This window comes from Aethalodelphis obliquidens, unplaced genomic scaffold, assembly GCF_003676395.1.
Source record: "Aethalodelphis obliquidens isolate GAN/ISIS:26980383/991018 unplaced genomic scaffold, ASM367639v1 scaffold9, whole genome shotgun sequence".
Classification (NCBI taxonomy): domain Eukaryota; kingdom Metazoa; phylum Chordata; class Mammalia; order Artiodactyla; family Delphinidae; genus Aethalodelphis; species Aethalodelphis obliquidens.
Genome location: NW_020837953.1, coordinates 24,904,693 through 24,922,787, shown reverse-complemented (window position 1 = coordinate 24,922,787; position 18,095 = coordinate 24,904,693). Strand labels below are relative to the sequence as shown.

General features: G+C 39.7%; 1 protein-coding gene across 10 annotated transcripts in view; it reads left to right on the top strand.

The window, feature by feature from the left end:
- The first annotated feature begins 924 nt into the window (after positions 1 to 924).
- Positions 925 to 18,095, top strand: part of ZMYM1 (zinc finger MYM-type containing 1) — a 29,035-nt gene continuing 11,864 nt past the window's right edge. For 2 of the 10 annotated variants that reach the window (XM_027109157.1, XM_027109159.1), the window contains exons 1-5: positions 927 to 983; positions 1,639 to 1,683; positions 12,986 to 13,155; positions 14,272 to 14,344; positions 14,549 to 14,798. In XM_027109157.1, the coding sequence (XP_026964958.1) occupies positions 13,060 to 13,155; positions 14,272 to 14,344; positions 14,549 to 14,798 (419 nt within the window). In that variant the 5' untranslated portion in view covers positions 927 to 983; positions 1,639 to 1,683; positions 12,986 to 13,059. Of the gene's footprint in view, positions 997 to 1,055; positions 1,454 to 1,638; positions 1,684 to 9,521; positions 9,755 to 12,985; positions 13,156 to 14,271; positions 14,345 to 14,548; positions 14,799 to 14,825; positions 16,337 to 18,095 lie in introns of those variants that run through there. The other 8 variants (XM_027109156.1, XM_027109149.1, XM_027109150.1 and 5 more) reach the window with 8 other exon arrangements.

Sequence of the window (18,095 nt, the reverse complement as noted above, 5' to 3'; positions counted from 1 at the left end):
ACGAGTAGCCTCTGCTCGCCGCAACTAGAGAACGCCCATGCGCAGCAATGAAGACCCAACGCAACCAACAATAATTAAACAAATTTATTTAAAAAAAGACAGGATTTTGTACTGCAAGTGACAGAAAACCAAGTCAACATAGGTTAAGAAAACCTAGGGCTTCCCTGGTGGCGCAGTGGTTGAGAGTCCGCCTGCCGATGCAGGGGACACGGGTTCGTGCCCCGGTCCGGGAAAATCCCACATGCCGCGGAGAGGCTGGTCCCGTGAGCCATGGCCACTGAGCCTGCGCGTCCGGAGCCTGTGCTCCGCAACGGGAGAGGCCACAACAGCGAGAGGCCCGCGTACAGCAAAAAAAAAAAAAAAGAAAACCTAATGTCTCACATAATTTGAAAGTTCAAGAGTTGGACATCTGGGGCGTCCCTGGTGGCGCAGTGGTTAAGAATCCGCCTGCCAACGCAGGAGACAGGGGATCGAGCCCTGGTCCGGAAGATCCCACATGCCTCGGAGCAACTTAGCCCGTGCGCACAACTACTGAGCCTGCACTCTAGAGCCCCCCAAGCCACAACTACTGAAGCCCGTGCGCCCCAACAAAGAGAAGCCACCACAATGAGAAGCCTGCTCGCTGCAACTAGAGTAATCCTGTGCGCAGCAACGAAGACCCAACACAGCCAAAAACACAGCAAATAAATTAATTTATTTTAAAAAATAAAAAAAGAAATGTCCAAATCTGGCTGCCACCTATAATACATAGGGCTTGAGGGCTAAACTCCTAGTCCCTAGTGAGGGATCTGAACAGCCCCCTCACCCACCCCCAAGGTTGCCTTTTCCTATTGACGGAAAAGTGGCCCAGAGCCTGGGTGGGCGGGGGTGGGCGGCGGATGCACTGCGCATGCTCGGCCGCAGAGAACGACGGGGAAGGGGTGGGGCCTGCGCGACCGTTTCCCGTTGAAGTTCTTTTGAGAAACGTAGCGCGGCGACCGTCGGTGAGAGAAATTAGTAAGCCTCCTTAAGCGCTTGTAGTGTCGGTCTTTATTTCTGTGCTTTACCAGAGACGGGCGGAGAGTTTGGCCAGTCGGAGGAAGGATGAAATGTCTGGGAGGGCCGGGGTTCTAGGGACTCAGCCCTGCGTGCGGATGCCGCCATGTGGGGGCCGGGAATTCGGGGTCAGGCCCCTGGATAGTGTTTGTCGTCTCCTTTAACCTAGTCTGCAGAGAGTCGGGGCGTTTTGCCACCCCCCGACCCCCCCGCCAGCTTCCTGCGTTTCTCAGCGCCTACTCTGCTCCTGCGCCGTAACTGCCTTCAGCCTTCGGTCTTTCTCCATGGCCTCCGTTTCTAAAACATTACTTTGATCCCACCTGTGGCTCTCCCTCGTTAAGGAGTGATTTTTTTTCAAACTGAAAAATCATGGAACTCCTTTTGCAAATAGAGTTGTACATGGGATCTTAAATAAAAGGTATTTTTTAATTATTATAAATGTTTGGCTCGTCATGAAATGGGATTTGAAATTTTGATTAGATGAAGGTACAGTCTTTGTCATTTTATGTTATGTCATTTTGCTTTTGTGTACAAGATTGAATCGAAAGTATGTTGGTTGCATGGACTAATGTTTACAAACGGTGACTTTTTTAACTTTCTCAGGTTGCAATCTCATCGTACTTTTAAATTAAACTGACTGGAAAGTAGGTAAGTGGAGAATTTTCTCTTTAAGTGTTGAATCACTGATAACATCTGACGATAGCTTGTATTCCTCATCACAAATATATAAGACAAGAAGCCCCCGAAATTTATAACAAGAACTACATTTAGTCCTAACACTTTGCACATTTAACTCTTAGGTTGAGGCAAGAGTATTAGTTAAAGGAGTAGATGCCCTTGCTAAAACAGTAAATTCACTTCTAGGATTTTCTGTGAGTGGACATATACAGTTCAGAACCCAAAAAGCGTAAGTGCAAAGCTGTAAACTTCCTCATCAATGACACAGCTACAAGGCATTGAATTATATTCACCCTGATGGCAGGAAAAGCTATTTTCTGAAGGTCTCTGTTAATCTAGCACAAATTAATGCTTTGGAGGTCACCAAAATACTTCACATTTGGTATGTAACACAGTTAAGTGTATCTCATAATTTTATTAGTTTTTTTAAAGTAAATTTTTACTTAAAGAAATATGAAGTGTTTGATGAACCCCAAAAGCTACTGATGTACAAGACTTAAGTTCAAGGTTTTTGGTATTTAAGGACTTTCCGGATATGAACCACATCTGCTTTTCCAACTTCATTTCCTTCCACTAGCACTCTTGCATTTTATCTTCATCAATAACTCCACTTCTTATAGTTCCCATATATTTGTGTTTTTCCACATACTGTCCCTGTATCTGAAATATCCCCCATGATTGCTTCATAGACACCTACTTGAAAACCTAGCTCAAATATAACCTTCTAAGACTTCTTTGACCATCTTCTTTTACCTCATTTCTGCTTTGTACCTCATGTATGCTTACATTGTGCTAGGCAGAGTGTTATGAGAGTCTGCACATGGTAATTATCTCTATAACCCCAGCACCTATGCACTTTATCAGTAGTGGCTCCCCATTGCCTACAGAACTAAAAATGGACATTTTAGTTTGGTTTGAGAAGCGTTTAGCCTTCTGCCTCCAGTCTTCCTATCATTCCAGTAAAAGAGCTTGCAGAACTCAACGAATAAAACAAATCTTTGGAAAGTGTAATGCGTAAAGAAGTAGCTGTAATGCAAAGAAATAGGAGTATACCTGCTTCTGGACTCTTACATTACTCATTTTATTTTTGCTTGTGTCCATACCATACCATCTTAACTACTGTAGCTTTTTAGTAAGTCCTCAAATTTTTTTCTTTTTTGAGATTGTAGTGCCTATTCGAGGTTGTGTATACATTTTATGTACATTATGGTCATCTTGCAGGTTCAGCAAAAACTGGGATTTTGATCTGTAGCTCAGTTTGGGGAAAACTGACTTAATATTGAGTCAATCACTGTCTCTCTCCATTTATTTAGATCTTACTTTATTTCTCTCAGCATTGTTTTGTTTTCAGTCTAGAGATCTTGACGTATTTCATTAGATTTATTCCAGTATTTGATGTTTTATGACACTATAGAAAATAGTTATTTTAAATTTTTAAATTTCTAATTCTACAAAGAAATATAATTGATTTTTTAAATATTGACCTTGCTAATTTTACTTAATAATTTCAGTAGTTATTTGGAAATCCTTTTGGATTTTCTATGTACACAATATGTCATCTATAAGTAATGATGATTTTAATTTTTTTTTTTTTTTTCCTTCGGTACGCGGGCTTCTCACTGTTGTGGCCTTTCCCGTTGCGGAGCACAGGCTCTGGACGCGCAGGCTCAGCGGCCATGGCTCATGGGCCTAGCCACTCCGCGGCATGTGGGATCTTCCCGGACCAGGGCACGAACCCGTGTCCCCTGCATTGGCAGGCGGACTCTCAACCACTGTACCACCAGGGAAGCCCTCACTTTTATTTTTGAAGGATGTTTTTACTGACTATAGAATTTTAGATAGATTTTTCCCCCCAGCATTTTAAAGTTATTCCATTGGCCTCTGGCCTTCATTGTTTCTGACAAGACAGCCTTCATTCTTATTTTTGTTACCCTGTATGTTAACGTCCTTTTTTTCTAGCTTCCTTTAAGATTTTCTTTTTATCTTTGGTTTTCACCAGTGTGACTATGCTGTGCAGAGTTGTCTTTTCCTTATGTTTATCTTATTTTTATTCACAGAACTTCTTGAATTCGTGTGGTTTGAAATTTTTGTTCATTTTGGGGAAATTGTCCAGCCAGTATTTCTTTAAATGATGCTCCTGTTTCATTGCCTGTTTTCTCTTATTCTCAGGCTCAGTTTACATGTGTGTCAGACCATTTTGCTATTTCCCGCATGTTGCTTACATTATTTGTATCCTTTTATGTATCAGTCTGACTACTTTCTACTAACCTGTCTTCTAGTTCACTAATTTTTTTTTTTTTTTTTAAAGTTTTATTTATTTATTTTATATTTATTTTTGGCAGTGTTGGGTCTTCGTTTCTGTGCGAGGGCTTTCTCCAGCTGCAGTGAGCGGGGGCCACTCTTCATCGCGGTGCACGGGCCTCTCACTGTCGTGGCCTCTCCCATTGCGGAGCACAGGCTCCAGACGTGCAGGCTCAGTAGTTGTGGCTCACGGGCCCAGCCGCTCTGCGGCATGTGGGATCCTCCCGGACCGGGGCACGAACCCATGTCCCCTGCATTGGCAGGCGGACTCCCAACCACTGCGCCACCAGGGAAGCCCCTAGTTCACTAATTTGATATTAAATTCATCTGTTGAATTCTTAATTTCCCTATTTTACTTTCCAATTCTCAAATTCCCACGATTTTTTTAAAAATTGAATTCCAGGATTCTGCTGAACTTTTCCATCTTTTTCTGTATTTTCTTAAACACAGCAAAGTTCTTGCCTACTAACATCAGTATGAGCCACACTGTGGGTCTGTTTCTGTTGTCTTTTTTCCCCTTGGTTTTTAGTTTTGTTTTGTTTGATTAAATTATTTATTTGGTTGTGCTGGGTCTTAGTTGTGGCAGGCGGGCTCCCTAGTTGCGGCATGCAAACTCTTGGTTGCAGTATGTGAACTCTTAGTTGTGACATGCATGTGTGATCTAGTTTCCTGACTAGGGATTAAAACCGGGCCCCCTGCATTAGGAGCACGGAGTCTTAACCACTGCACCACCAGGGAAGTCCCTTCAGTTTTGTTTGTTGGGGGTTGGGGGGAGTTTGCTCATACATTTTTATTCTGGACATTGTGGGTGAAAATTTTGAAAGACTCCTCCAGAGAGGACTGCAGTTCATTTAGGTGTGCAAATAGTACTAGCAGATTACATTGATCCTGTTGAGGGATTCTGTTAGGCATTAATTAGGGCTGATCTATTTAGGTTTGCCCTTTCTTCTAGGAAGTAGTCTTTTCTCCTGGGTTGTGGCCCTTACTCTTAGGGCTTGGCCTCCTGGAGTCTCAACTGAAAGTCCACATCTTTACCAAGTCCCCTCTTCCTTATCTGGGCTTAAATTTCAACTGTTCTTAGCTTTGCAAAGTTACTGTAATCTCTTTTAGCCTCCCAACTGCTGTTTTCTGCTAGGTTTTTTGGAGTCTTGCTCTGTAGATGTGCAGTTTAAGGGTTAGCTAATAAGTGGAGATGGGGAATATTTGTGTGCAAATTTGGGGGCTTATTTCTCTGAGGTTCTTTCCTCCCAGATTGTGCCTCTTGAGTTCCAGCTACTTAGGCACCCAGAACTCCTATCTCCGTAGCTCACTATGCTGCTATTCTCTGCTTGGGCATTTTCCTTTATCCTGGAAGGTGCCCTCAAAGGTAAAGCCTGTTAATTTTTTTTTTTTTTCTTGCGGTACGCGGGCCTCTCACTGTTGCGGCCTCTCCCGTTGCGGAGCACAGGCTCCGAACGCCAGGCTCAGCGGCCATGGCTCACGGGCCCAGCCGCTCCGCGGCATGTGGGATCCTCCTGGACCGGGGTACGAACCCGCGTCCCCTGCATCGGCAGGTGGACCCCCAACCACTGCGCCACCAGGGAAGCCCAAGCCTGTTAATTTTATAATTGTTTCCAGTGGAAGAATTTAGCATACTAAAAGCTATTCTGTTATACCTAGATTTATCTTATCTAGGCATATCTTATTTTTAATTCTTGCCAATTTGATAAAATCTAGAGCTGAGTTGGTTTAGAAGCTGAGTAGAATTTGAATAGGCAGAAATGACTTTGCAAGTAGAACAGTAAGAGCACAAGTGTAGTGGGGAGGGAAATTCTCTCTTTCTTAGATTGACAATTAATCTTTCATCGACAGGTTTATGTATGCAATATTGTACTAATTTTCCAGGAGGAAAGTGTATACATTCCGTCTGGAGGTCTGTCTGTGTGTCTAGAAGTAACTGCTAATAGCTTGCCATTTCTTTGCAGTCTCAAGGGTTTTTGTTTGTTTTATTGAAGTATAGTTGATTTAAAATATTGTGTTTCAGGTGTACAGCAGAGTGATTCAGTTATATATATATTTCTTCAGATTATTTTCCATTATAGGTTATTACAAATATTGAATATATATATATATATTTACTGTGCTATACAGTAAATCCTTGTTGCTTAGCTGTTTTATGTATAGAGGTTTGTATTACTTAATCCCATACTCCTAATTTATCCCTCCCCCTTCCCTTTCCTTTTGGTAAGTGTAAATTTGTTTTCTGTGTCTGTTTGTTTCTATTTTGTGTATAGACTTATTTGTATTATTTTTTAGATTCCACATATAAGTGATATCATACAATATTTGTCTTTGAGTGACTTACTTCACTTAGTATGATATTCTCTGGGTCCATCCTTGTTGCTGCAAATGGCAATGTTTCATTCTTTTTTATGGCTTAATAATATTCCGTTGTATATATATACCAATCTTCTTAACCCAGCCATCTGTTAATGGGCACTTGGGTTGTTTCTATATCTTGGCTATTGTAAATAGTGCTACTATGAACATTGGGGTGCATGTATGTTTTTGAATCAGAGTTTTCATCTTTTCCTGATATATGCCTGGAAGTGGAATTGCTGAATCACATGGTAGCTCTATTTTTAGCGGTTTTTAAAATTTATTTATTTATTTATTTTATTTATTTTTCACTGTGTTGGGTCTTTGTTGCTGTGCGCCAGCTTTCTCTAGTGGCAGCAAGCGGGGGCTACTTCTTGTTGAGTGCGCAGGCTTCTCGTTGTGGTGGCTTCTCTTGTTGAGGAGCACGGGCTCTAGGCGCGCGAGCTTCAGTAGTTGTGGCTCACAGGTTCAGTAGTTGTGGTTCGTGGGCTCTAGAGTGCAGACTCAGTAGTTGTGGTGCATGGGCTTAGTTGCTCCGTGGCATGTGGAATCTTCCTGGACCATGCCTCAAACCTGTGTCCCCTGCATTGGCAAGCGGATTCTTAACCACTGCGCCACCAGGGAAGCCCTATTTTTAGTTTTTTAAGGAACTTCCATACTGTTCTCCATAGTGCCTGCACCAATTTACATTCCCACTAAAGTGTAGGAGAGTTCCCTTTTCTCCACACCCTCTCCTGCATTTATTATTTGTAGACTTTTTGATGATAGCCATTCTGACTGGTGTGAGGTTATACCTTATTGTAGTTTTGATTTGCATTTCTCTAATAATGTTGAGCATCTTTTCATATGCCTGTTGGCTATCTGTATGTCTTCTTTGGAGAAATGTCTATTTAGGTCTTCTGCCCATTCTTTGATTGGGTTGTTTGGGGTTTTTGATGTTGAGTTGTATGACCTGTTTTTATATGTTGGAAGTTAAGGCCTTGTCGGTCACATCATTTGCAAATATTTTCTCCCATTCTATAGGTTGTCTTTTTGTTTTGTTGATTGTTTCCTCTGCTGTGCCAAAGCTTTTGATGAGGTCCCGTTTATTTTTGCTTTTATTTGTTTTGCCTTGGGAGACTGATCTAAGAAAATACTGTTACGATTTATGTCAGAAAATGTTTTGCCTTTGTTCCTTTCTAGGAGTTTTATGGCATCTTATATTTAGGTCTTTAAACCATTTGGAGTTTATTTTTGTATGTGGTGTGAGGGGGTGTTCTAATTTCATTGATTTACATGTAACTGTCCAGCTTTCCCAACACCAGTTGCTGAAAAGACTGTCTTTTCTCCATTGTATTTTCTTGCATCCTTCGTCATAAATTAATTGACCATAGGTGTGTGGGTTTATTTCTGGGCTCTCTATTATGTTCCATTGATCTGTATGTCTGTTTTTGTGCCAATACCATGCTGTTTTGATAACTATAGATTTGTAGTATAGTCTGAAATCTGGAAGCATTATGCCTCTGGCTTTGTTCTTTGTCTTTTATGGTTCCCTGTAAATTTTAGGATTATTTGTTCTACTTCTGTGAAAAGTGTCATGGGTGTTTTGATAGGGATTACATTAAATCTGTAGATTGCTTTAGGTAGTATGGCCATTTTAACAATATTAATTCTTCCAATCTAAGAGTATGGGATATCTTTCCATTTCTTTGAATCATGTTCAGTTTCTTTTATCAATGTTATATCGTTTTCAGTGTATTGGTCTTTTACTTCCTAGTATAAATTTATTCCTTAAGGTTTTATGGGAGTTTCTAACATGATTTTGAATGAGATTTTTTTTTTTAACTTTCTCTTTCTGATACTCATGTTTTCCTTTAAAAACATGTGAATTTTGTTTTCTGCTCCATGATATATCCCTCTTTGGTTTAAATTAAAATGTTTTAAATTACTTATTACCAAGTAGTACTAACTAGCAGAACGATATTTATCCTATGACGGCTAGTAGTCTCCAACATACATAGTTTAGCCCCAGTTGGGGAAGATGGGTGCGACTATGTTAAAAAGAGGTCTCTAGGATTTATTTTACTCCTTTGTTCATTGTACTGAAAAAGGAAGTAACGAATTTGTTATTCGTATATGTCTTTTGCTCTTTTTGGTTTTTTAGTAGCTAAAGAAATGTTATATACCATTTTCCTCTACCTCAGAAGTATATATATATTTTTTAATATTTAACTGCTCTGCCTTTTTTTATACTTTATTTATTTATTTATTTATTTGGCTGTGCCAAGTGTTAGTTGCAGCACGCAGGATCTTCATTGCCGGGTGCAGGATCTTCGTTGTGTGGCCTGCGGGATCTTTTAGTTGTGGCACGTGGGATGTTTAGTTGCAGCATGTGAACTCTTAGTTGCAGCATGTGAACTCTTAGTTGTGGCATGTGGGATCTAGTTCCCTGACCAGGGATCCAGCCCGGCCCCTTGCATTGGGAGTGCAGAATCTTAGCCACTGGACCACCAGGGAAGTCCCAGAAATATATTTTAGATTAATTACACTTTCAGGGTACTTTCTATTCTTTGCCTATGTGATGACTGACATGTATGAAGGGATTCCTAGATGTTTTATTTTTAATTGATCTTTAGACTTAACATAGCATATTTACTTTCAGATGAAGGGAATATACAATCTAGTAGTTAATTTCCAGTGAGTTTTGCTTTGCTGGTTGTATGTAACACTCAGATGGGTTGAGCAGAAACTATATGAGCTTTTATTGCACTTCACAGTCAGACCTTATTTAATTTTCTGCCTTGGGATAGGAGTATCAACTACAAATTAGCACTTGCCGTTGGCACTTGCCAACTACCTCTACAAGGATTAAATCATGTGCTGCTGCAGCTGCTGACTTTCAACACCCCCTGAAAGGAGTTCAGGGTGGAGAACAGAAATGAGGCACTCTGTGCTCTGGGAAAAACTGGCAGAACAGGTCTTCAGATAGTTAGATATTTTCAGGAGCCGATTTTATGAGCCCAATTCTTGTTATCTCCTCATATCTAGAAAAGCACTAAAATCCTTCATGGTGATGACTGCTCCTCCGACTAGCAGAAATATACTCCCCCTTCACCAAAGTCACATATATACTGACCTTCCCCCCTACCTCTTTGGAGCAGTTTCTCAGAGCTATCTGAAATGCTGTCTCCCTGTCCTCATTTTGCCCCAAATAAAACTTAACTCGCAACTCTTACGTTGTGCATTTTTTAAGTCTACAGGAGCTTTCAGTAAGAGCTGAGTTAAAGATCAGTGAGTTGAGTGGCAGAGTCCCAACCTCAAAAATAAAAGACAATTACAGAACTTCGGGGTTTTCAACGTACTAACTCAGAATAAAACCACAGACCTGGAGTTAATCATATCTGTTTTACTTATCTCCTACCCTGCATAATCATTCGTTGTAAAGCCCTTTTTTTAAAAGAGTATCCTTTTCTCTTGGAGGTGATGTAAGAGGAATCCAGGAGACTTGTCCTCTGCAGCCAAGTTAGGATTGCAGGAAGGGAAAGAGTTCCAAAGGATTTAGAATTGGAGGTGGCAGCTACAAGTAAAATGGAAAATAGACCTCAGTTAAGGAAAAAGAAGAACACAAGGAACCAGTCTGTCCTTGAGAGAAGAGGCCTTGGAGCTGAACAGTTGTTACCTGAAAACTGGGTTTGCCCCTTGGTGGGCGTCAAGCCAGTAGACGCAACCAAGCCAAAGATCTGGAGAAGGAAGGATTTATTTATTATTACTTGCAGCAAATAAGGAGAACACTGGGGATCTTTACCAAAGCGGTATCTCCCCAACAGCAAAATTGAGGAAGTTTTAAGCTAAGGGTACATGCCTGTTCACGAAGGGAATTGAGCAGAGGAGAACTCAGCGTAGAATTGGGGGAAAGGTCGACAGAGTCCAAGCTTTAGTTGATTGAAGTGTGGAGGCTCAGCATAATCTTTCCATCCTCCACCTGGGTAGGAGCCTTAGCTCTTGCAGAACTGAAAGATATATTGTTATTCCCTTGAGGAACCAGGACCCTTGCCCCAAGGCTGCACTGTTGTTTCTTGACTGCTCCTCCCTTGTTTCTGTATTCCCTCAAGATCATTAATTACTGAGACCTGTTCAAGGCCAAGCATTGAGGCCAGGCTTAGATCACAAAATGGCTTAGGCCAAAATGGGTTCTCTTATGTCAGGAAAGCCATTCCTGGTTCTCTTTCTCCAGGGACCCCCTGAGCTATCTGCTTACACAATCCAAGGCTCCTGTAGTTCCTCAAAAGTTATAAAATGGAATTCTTTTTTAAGCTTGAATGCACAGCAATCTTTTATATTGATTTTGGATTTTAGCTATTGTTTGGGGGGTTTTTTTGCAGTTTTTTTGTTTGTTTGTTTGGCTGTATTGGGTCTTCATTGCGCGCGGGCTTTCTCTAGTTGAGGCGGGGTCTACTCTTCGTTGCGGTGCGTGGGCTTCTCATTGCGGTGGCTTCTCTTTGTTGCGGAGCACAGGCTCTAGGCACACACGTTTCGGTAGTTGTGGCACATGAGCTCAGTAGTTGTGGCGCACGGGCTTAGTTGCTCCACAGCATGTGCTATCTTCCCAGACCAGGGCTCGAACCCGTGTCCCCTGCATTGGCAGGTGGATTCTTAACCACTGAGCCACCAGGGAAGTCCTTAGCTGTTGTTTAAAAAGAAAAAAAAAAATTCAACCCAGTAAATTTGAAGATCTAACTGACCTTATTCATGAATCTGGCAGTATCCCATCTAGTAAATAGCAGGGCACTCAAGGAACTGTACAAGATGGAACGTTTTTATAGGCAGAAAGAGGGTAGGACAAGAAAGCTAAAAGAGTGGACTAGTTTAGACAGGGTCACCTTCCCTTAGGGGAAAGCAGGGGGTCTTGGGCAGATTACCTCACTAGTGCTGACCAGGAAATTAAACTGACTGGCTTAAAATTCCACTCCTTGGAGAGGCTGAAACTACAGTTCTGTTAGGAATTATCAATAAGTCTTGGCGGGGCTTAGCACAGTTAAGGCCAGCTTGGGCTTGTTGTTTCTTCTTAACACTATTTACCAAAAAGGAATCCGTTGATGGGGGGGGGGGGAATTAAGTATAATGGGGAAATAGCTTCAAGACATAATTAGAAGGTATATTTGATATAATTTGGTGATTAGATGTGGGAGAAGAGGCATTTAGGACTGTCCCTAGATTTCTGGCTTGGGAAATTGAGTATATACCATAGTGTCATTTCCCAAGAAAGGGAACATGTGTAAAGCAGGTTTATGTGGATAATATAAGAATATGATTTTAAATCTCCTGGACTTGAGGGACCTGTAGAACATACAAGTGGAGATATTTAATAGGCAATTGGGTATATGGGCTAGAGCTCAGGTATGTAGGGGAAAAATAGCCTATAGATGATAGTTGAATCCCAGGTTGTGCCCATAGAGCAAGCAAGAAGAGTCCTGAGGAATTGTGCTTTGGAGGAACACAGATGTTCAGAAGCAGGTGAAATAAATGTTTGAGAAAAAGACTGGCAAAGAGGTAGGAGGAGAGAGAGGTCTTGGAGTCTCAAGAGTCAAGGAAGGAGAGGGACTTCCCTGGTGGTCCATTGGTAAAGAATCCGCCTTCCAATGCACGAGACATGGGTTGGATCCCTAGTTGGGGAGCTAAGGTACCATGTGCTGCGGGGCAACTAAGCTCATGCACCACAAGTACTGAGCTTGTGCACCTCAAGGAGAGAGCCCGCGTGCCACAAACTACAGAGCCCATGTGCTCTGGAGCCTGTGCGCCACAACAAAGAGCCCGCACCGCAATGAAAGATCCTGCAGCCTCAACAAAGACCCCTGCATGCTGCAACTAAGACCCGACGCAGCCAAACAAATAAAGAAAATAAATAAAAGAAATCCTTCGCCTTTAAAAAAAAAAAAAGTCAAGGAAGGAGAGAATTTCAAAGACAAGTGAAGGAACAGTCAGAGGGAGGGCAGTAGCTTTAGAAATTTTTGAATGTATTTAAATGATTCTATGAGAGAAACCAATAAGGAGGGGAAGAGGCGACCTGAGGGACTAGAAATAGAGACTAGTCTCTATGCAAGAAAAAAGCATAAAGGTTTATCTACTGGAGAAGGCAGAAAGCAAAGCTATATTGGGGAGTAATGGATGAGGGAAGGAAGCTAGTGTTGTGAAAGAACGTTTTGTGCTTCCAGAAAATTACTATATTTGAAGGGACTAATGTTTAAAAATCAGATTCTTGAGACTTCCCTGGTGGTGCAGTGGTTAAGAATCCACCTGCCAATGCAGGGGACACACGTTCAATCCCTGGTCCAGAAAGACACCACATGCTGCAGAGCCAACTAAGCCCGTGTGCCACAACTACAGAGCCTGCTCTCTAGAGCCCTCAAGCCACAACTACTGAGCCCGCACACCACAACTACTGAAGCCCGCACGCCGAGAGCCCGTGATGCGCAACAAGAGAAGCCACCACAAGAGAAGCCCGCACACCACAACAAAGAGTAGCCCCCGCTCACCGCAACTAGAGAGAAAGCCTGCGTGCAGCAGCAAAGACCCAACACAGCCAAAATAAATAAAATTAAAATCAGACTCTTTATCAGTTCGTATTTTATTTTAGGAATCTGGATACTGTTCTCCAAGAAAAAACCCATTAGTTTGGAACTGGAGGATTTCTTTGCATCAGATAGTAAGATGAAAGAATCAACAACAGATGGTGAATGTGACAAGGCAGTGGCGCCACAACTGAAGAGGCTAGATGAAATTAAGGCAGAACCTGACAATGCTCAGGTAAATATTTTACCTTATTTTCTATTTTCTAGAGTAGCATTTAATTATAAATTTTAGTTATGCAGGTGTTGGTTTATCAGTTGAAAATCTTAATTCCTTCCCCAAAGCAGTTGACCAAGTAACAACAGGGTGTGCAGTAAGTGCTGTAGTGAGCATATGCAAGAATATGAGAGAAGGTTGGACTGTTTGGAAGTGGGTTTGGGGGTTGATAAAAGGTTTGCTTAGGGTATTATGGGCCTAACTGAGGTTAACACATTTTTGTTTTCATTTTTCTTAACTTGAAACAATACAAATAATTACTTATATGTTTTTATGCTGCTGTCTCTATTAAGTAGTAGAATTATTTAGTACATTTTAAATTCTTAGAATTTTTATTATTTGTTTATCCAAATTAGTTTCATATTTATCCTTAAACTTCTTTAAACATGTCAGATGCTAAAGAACCTATAAAGGAAAAACTGAATCAAGCTGTGAGTGTTTTGTAAGTAGGGCCAAATTTCCTTAGAATGTTTATATATGAACCAGCTGAAATTTATAGTGAAATGAAAAGTAATTTCATTTTTAATTAATTTCTAGTATTCTGTTTACAAATAGCTAAAGTAAATCAATACCAAGTAAGGGTATGACTCCCATTGAGTTGGTGACAATGGGAATATTGTCCATCTAGGAAGTACCCGTTGCTCCTTCAGCCAGTGGACATTCAAAGACATAGATCAAGTTTAGGTAAATTGCCTGCTGCTCTGAAAAAAATCCTCCTTCGTTAGACTCATTCAGCCTAACCTAACAATTTTTGTGTTTAAGGACTTTATGAAGACAATTAGCTATTGGTGATCAGAACAAGAAGGGAAAATAGGTATCATTGAGTATGTCTACTCTCTTTTTGTAGTAGCTAGTGAGGGACTCTGTTAACAAAACTTTATAAAGTCATATCTAGGTACAGTAGGAAATATTGTAGTAATTGATGGGTGTTATCAGCCAAAGGTCACCAAAAGGGTAGTGCTTACTTATGTACCATGGTTCAATTCAATTATGCAATTCACTGAACAGACTTGAGCATAATATATCATTTTCTATTGATTGACTGGTCGTTTTCATTATTTTTCAACTCTTTTTTAGGAGTATTGTCAAGCCCAACAGCCCAAAACTCAGGAGAATGACCTGAAAATAAACACTATGTTTTCAGACAATGGTAATAGAATTACTTAAGTTAATCATATTTATTCTGACCAATGTGATAGCCAGTTTATTCTGCTTTTTTAGAATGCCTTTGAATAGTGCATTGATTGTTTTGGGTTTCAAGTCCAAGAGAAGTAACCTCTATGAGATAATGGAAGAATGCATGCTTAATATTATGTAAATACTAATTTTTTTCCTTCCTGTTTTGTGTTTATAGCTTCTCCGATGACTACAGGCATTCAGCTTTCTCTGGCATCATCTGGCATGAATAAGATGCTTCCCTCAGTTTCAACCACAGCTATTCAGGTTTCCTGTTCTGGCTGTAAAAAAATTCTTCAAAAGGGGCAAACTGCTTATCAGAGGAAAGGGTCTACTCAGCTTTTCTGCTCCACACCGTGCATCACTGAATACATTTCATCTCTCAATTCACCAGCTCTTCCGAAGAGAACTTGTTCAAACTGCTCAAAGTATATAATTTTAAATTATGGCCCCTTTTACTTCCCTACATAGATCTTGATCAGAATCTTGGTTGTAATTTTCTGCATGGTTTTTTTTTTTTTTTTCTGAAGAAGTAATCACCTAGGTTTAGGTAAAAGAAGCTACTTCTGCTTTTAGTTCCTCTAATAGATTCTTCAGAAATAGTTTTTTTTATCAAGAGATTTCCAGAAATTAAAATGATAGGAGCTGTGTTTCTCTTCACCTTTAAATAATGACTTCTGAAACTTATTTTCCTATTCTTTTCATTTGAAATTCTCTGTAAGTGGGGTTATTGCGTGCCCATTATATTTTATCATTTAACTGTATAGTGAGCAACCTACTAAAAATTTAATCATATAACAGTTATTTTTTTGACCTTCCAAGGTGTAAAGTTATTTAATGTTTCTCTTGTAATGGCAAGTGAAGTAGTTTAATTGTTTTGAAAATTGAATAGCCTTAGGTAAACATAGATGTATGTATGTAATATTTTTACGTTTTCTGTGAACTATTATTGGGGTCTTTTTTGCTAACGTTTTTACATATGTAAAGCAATTTAGATGAGAAGAAGGGAAGTAGTAGTGATTTCATAATGTCCAGAACTTTGAACACTACACTAAGATGTCTAAAGGATCAGTGCTTTGAGAGTCCCATAGTATTATAATTCTGGTTTGTTAGCACTCATTAAATGCTAGTGTTAAGTTTAAATGTCTTTGTTTCAGAACAAGAAAACGCATAGGCTACCAATTTTGCCAGTAAATATAAATTTCTTTCAGATAATATCTTGTATTGGAATCAGATTGCCACAATTTGAATCTTGCTTCCTCAATTTACATTTTGCTACTCTATGTGATCCCTGAGCCACTATACAGCATCATCATTTGGGAGCTTGTTAAAAATGCAGAATCTCAGGTGTCACCCAGGCCTATTGAATCAGAACTACATTTATCCCCAAATGATTCCTATACGTGCTAAAGTTCGAAAAGCATTGAGAACTTCTTTTTTAGTATTCCCATCTATTTTGTTAAATGCATGTAAGAATTTTGATCATTAAATAATATATTTAAGTGATCAGAATAATATTTGCATGTAATAAGAACCCAGTAAATGTTGGCTGTCACTATTATTCTCTTAACAAACTCACATACCCTTTATACTGGTTGCTTCAGCTCCTCATTTGGCTGCTGCTTCAGGAGTTAACCTTTGCTTCAAGTCTTTCTCCCCAGAACTCTACTTACCTTTCTTTTGTGCTTTGCAAACCCTTTAACACTATACTTTGTCCTTTTTCTTTTTTGCTGTGAGCTGTATGGCACTCTCTTCAGCATGCTTTCTTTCTCTGCAGAGTCATAAAACTGGAAGGGACCTTAGAGATCATCCAGTCCAAATATTTTCTTTTGGTTTTGAGGAAACTGAGGCTCTGAGAAGTTAAAGTATCATGTTGCTGTGTTTGGAGTTTACCCATTATACATCTTCAGCGGAGCTCCCAGACAGATGACAGATTGAAAAGGCTGAAGCAGGAAAGATTTAGTGTGTAAGTTGTTCTCTAAGGCAAAGAAATCCAATATGAATAAAACATGAAATAAGTTTTACTTCCTTTGGAATAAAAATGTTTTGATAGAAAATACTATTTTATAGGTTGGTGGAAATGTGGTACAGTGATGCGTAGGCTGCGAGAGGCTGTCCATTGTTCAGAGTAACCTTTACTGTTTTCAGAACTTTTTACTGTACATTCATTAGCCTCTTGTATTAGTTATGTAGTTCTCAAGATTTTAGCTAATTATCAGTTGAGGTTTTTGATGAGGTTTTTTTTCAATAGTGATTTTAAATCTGTTCTGAGTCGCTATAGGTTTTCTTTTAAATTGAAGTATAGTTGATTTACAATGTTGTGTTAGAGTCAATGTAGTTTTTATTATGTTTCATGAACCAAATGAAAGATAACTTTGAAAATGACATTTAAAGTCATGTTAGAAAGATAAGACTGTTCTTTTGAGAGCTATGTATTTAAGTGTATTTCTGTACTTCTGTATCCCAATTGAAGCTAACCAGAGGTCCTGAAAGAAATTAGTGGAGTTTAAAATAGGCCTATGCACTAATGATGTAACATTCATTTGTAAGAAAGTTGTTCAGACCTATGCTCAGCCTTTGGTTAAGCTAATTTTAGGCACTTTTAACAAAATTCATTTTTGATTTTTTTTTTCTTTAAATAAGGCCTTAGTAGATTAGAAGCTAGCAATCTAATATGCTAATAGCAGTAAAAGCCAATAAGCATTTTCAGACTTCAGTGCTTCTGCCAGTGCTATTTCTTCTGCCTTCCTTCCCATCTGGCTAATTTCTTACTATCTTAAAGGTCTGCCTCAAATATCTGTACCCTTTGTCTATTCCCATACCATTCCTTCCTCTTATTCCCCCCAGCCACCCAGATAATTGTTCCATGGTCTGTGTTTCCATAGTGTTCATAACTCCCAAAACATTGATTGTAAAATTAATGTTATTAAAGAATTGATAATGCTACAGTTAGACTATGAACCTCTTGACATTAGGGACCAGATTATACTCATTTTTATGTCCCCAAGGCCTAAACACTGCTTGGCACACAGTGAATCCTAGAAAAAAATTGTCACAACTCAGATACTGCATGTAGAGCTACATCTTAAGCCAGTAAAATGACTGGTGTTGTGATAATGAAAATTAACCTGTAATTTTGGTGCTGTTTAAGGAGGCAGAAAGATTATAGTACAGATAGTCCCTAACTTACAATTGTTCTACATAATGATTTTTCAACTTTACAGCGGTGCTAAAGCGATACACATTCAGTAGAAACCTACTTCGAATTTTGAATTTTGTTCTTTTGCTGGGCTAGTATGATAGTATGCAGTATGATATTCTCATGATGCCGGGCAGCGGCAGTGAGCCCCACCTCCCAGTCAGCCACGTGATCACAAGGGTAAACAACCCATACACTTAAAATCATTCTGTACAACCATTCTGTTTTTCATGTTCAGTACCATATTCAGTAAACCACATGATATGTTCATCACTTTATTATAAAACAGGCTTTGTGTTAGATGATTTTACCCAAGTGTAAGCTAAGGTAAGTGTTCTGAGCACCTTTAAGGTAGACTAGGCTAAGCTATGGTGTTCTGTAGGTTAGGTGTATTAAATGCGTCTTTGACTTATGATATTTTCAATTTAAGATGGGTTTATCTGGACATAACCCCATTGTAAGTCAAGGAAGATTTGTACACTAAAAATTTGTAAATATTGAGGTTTAAAATAGTGTTGATTTCAGG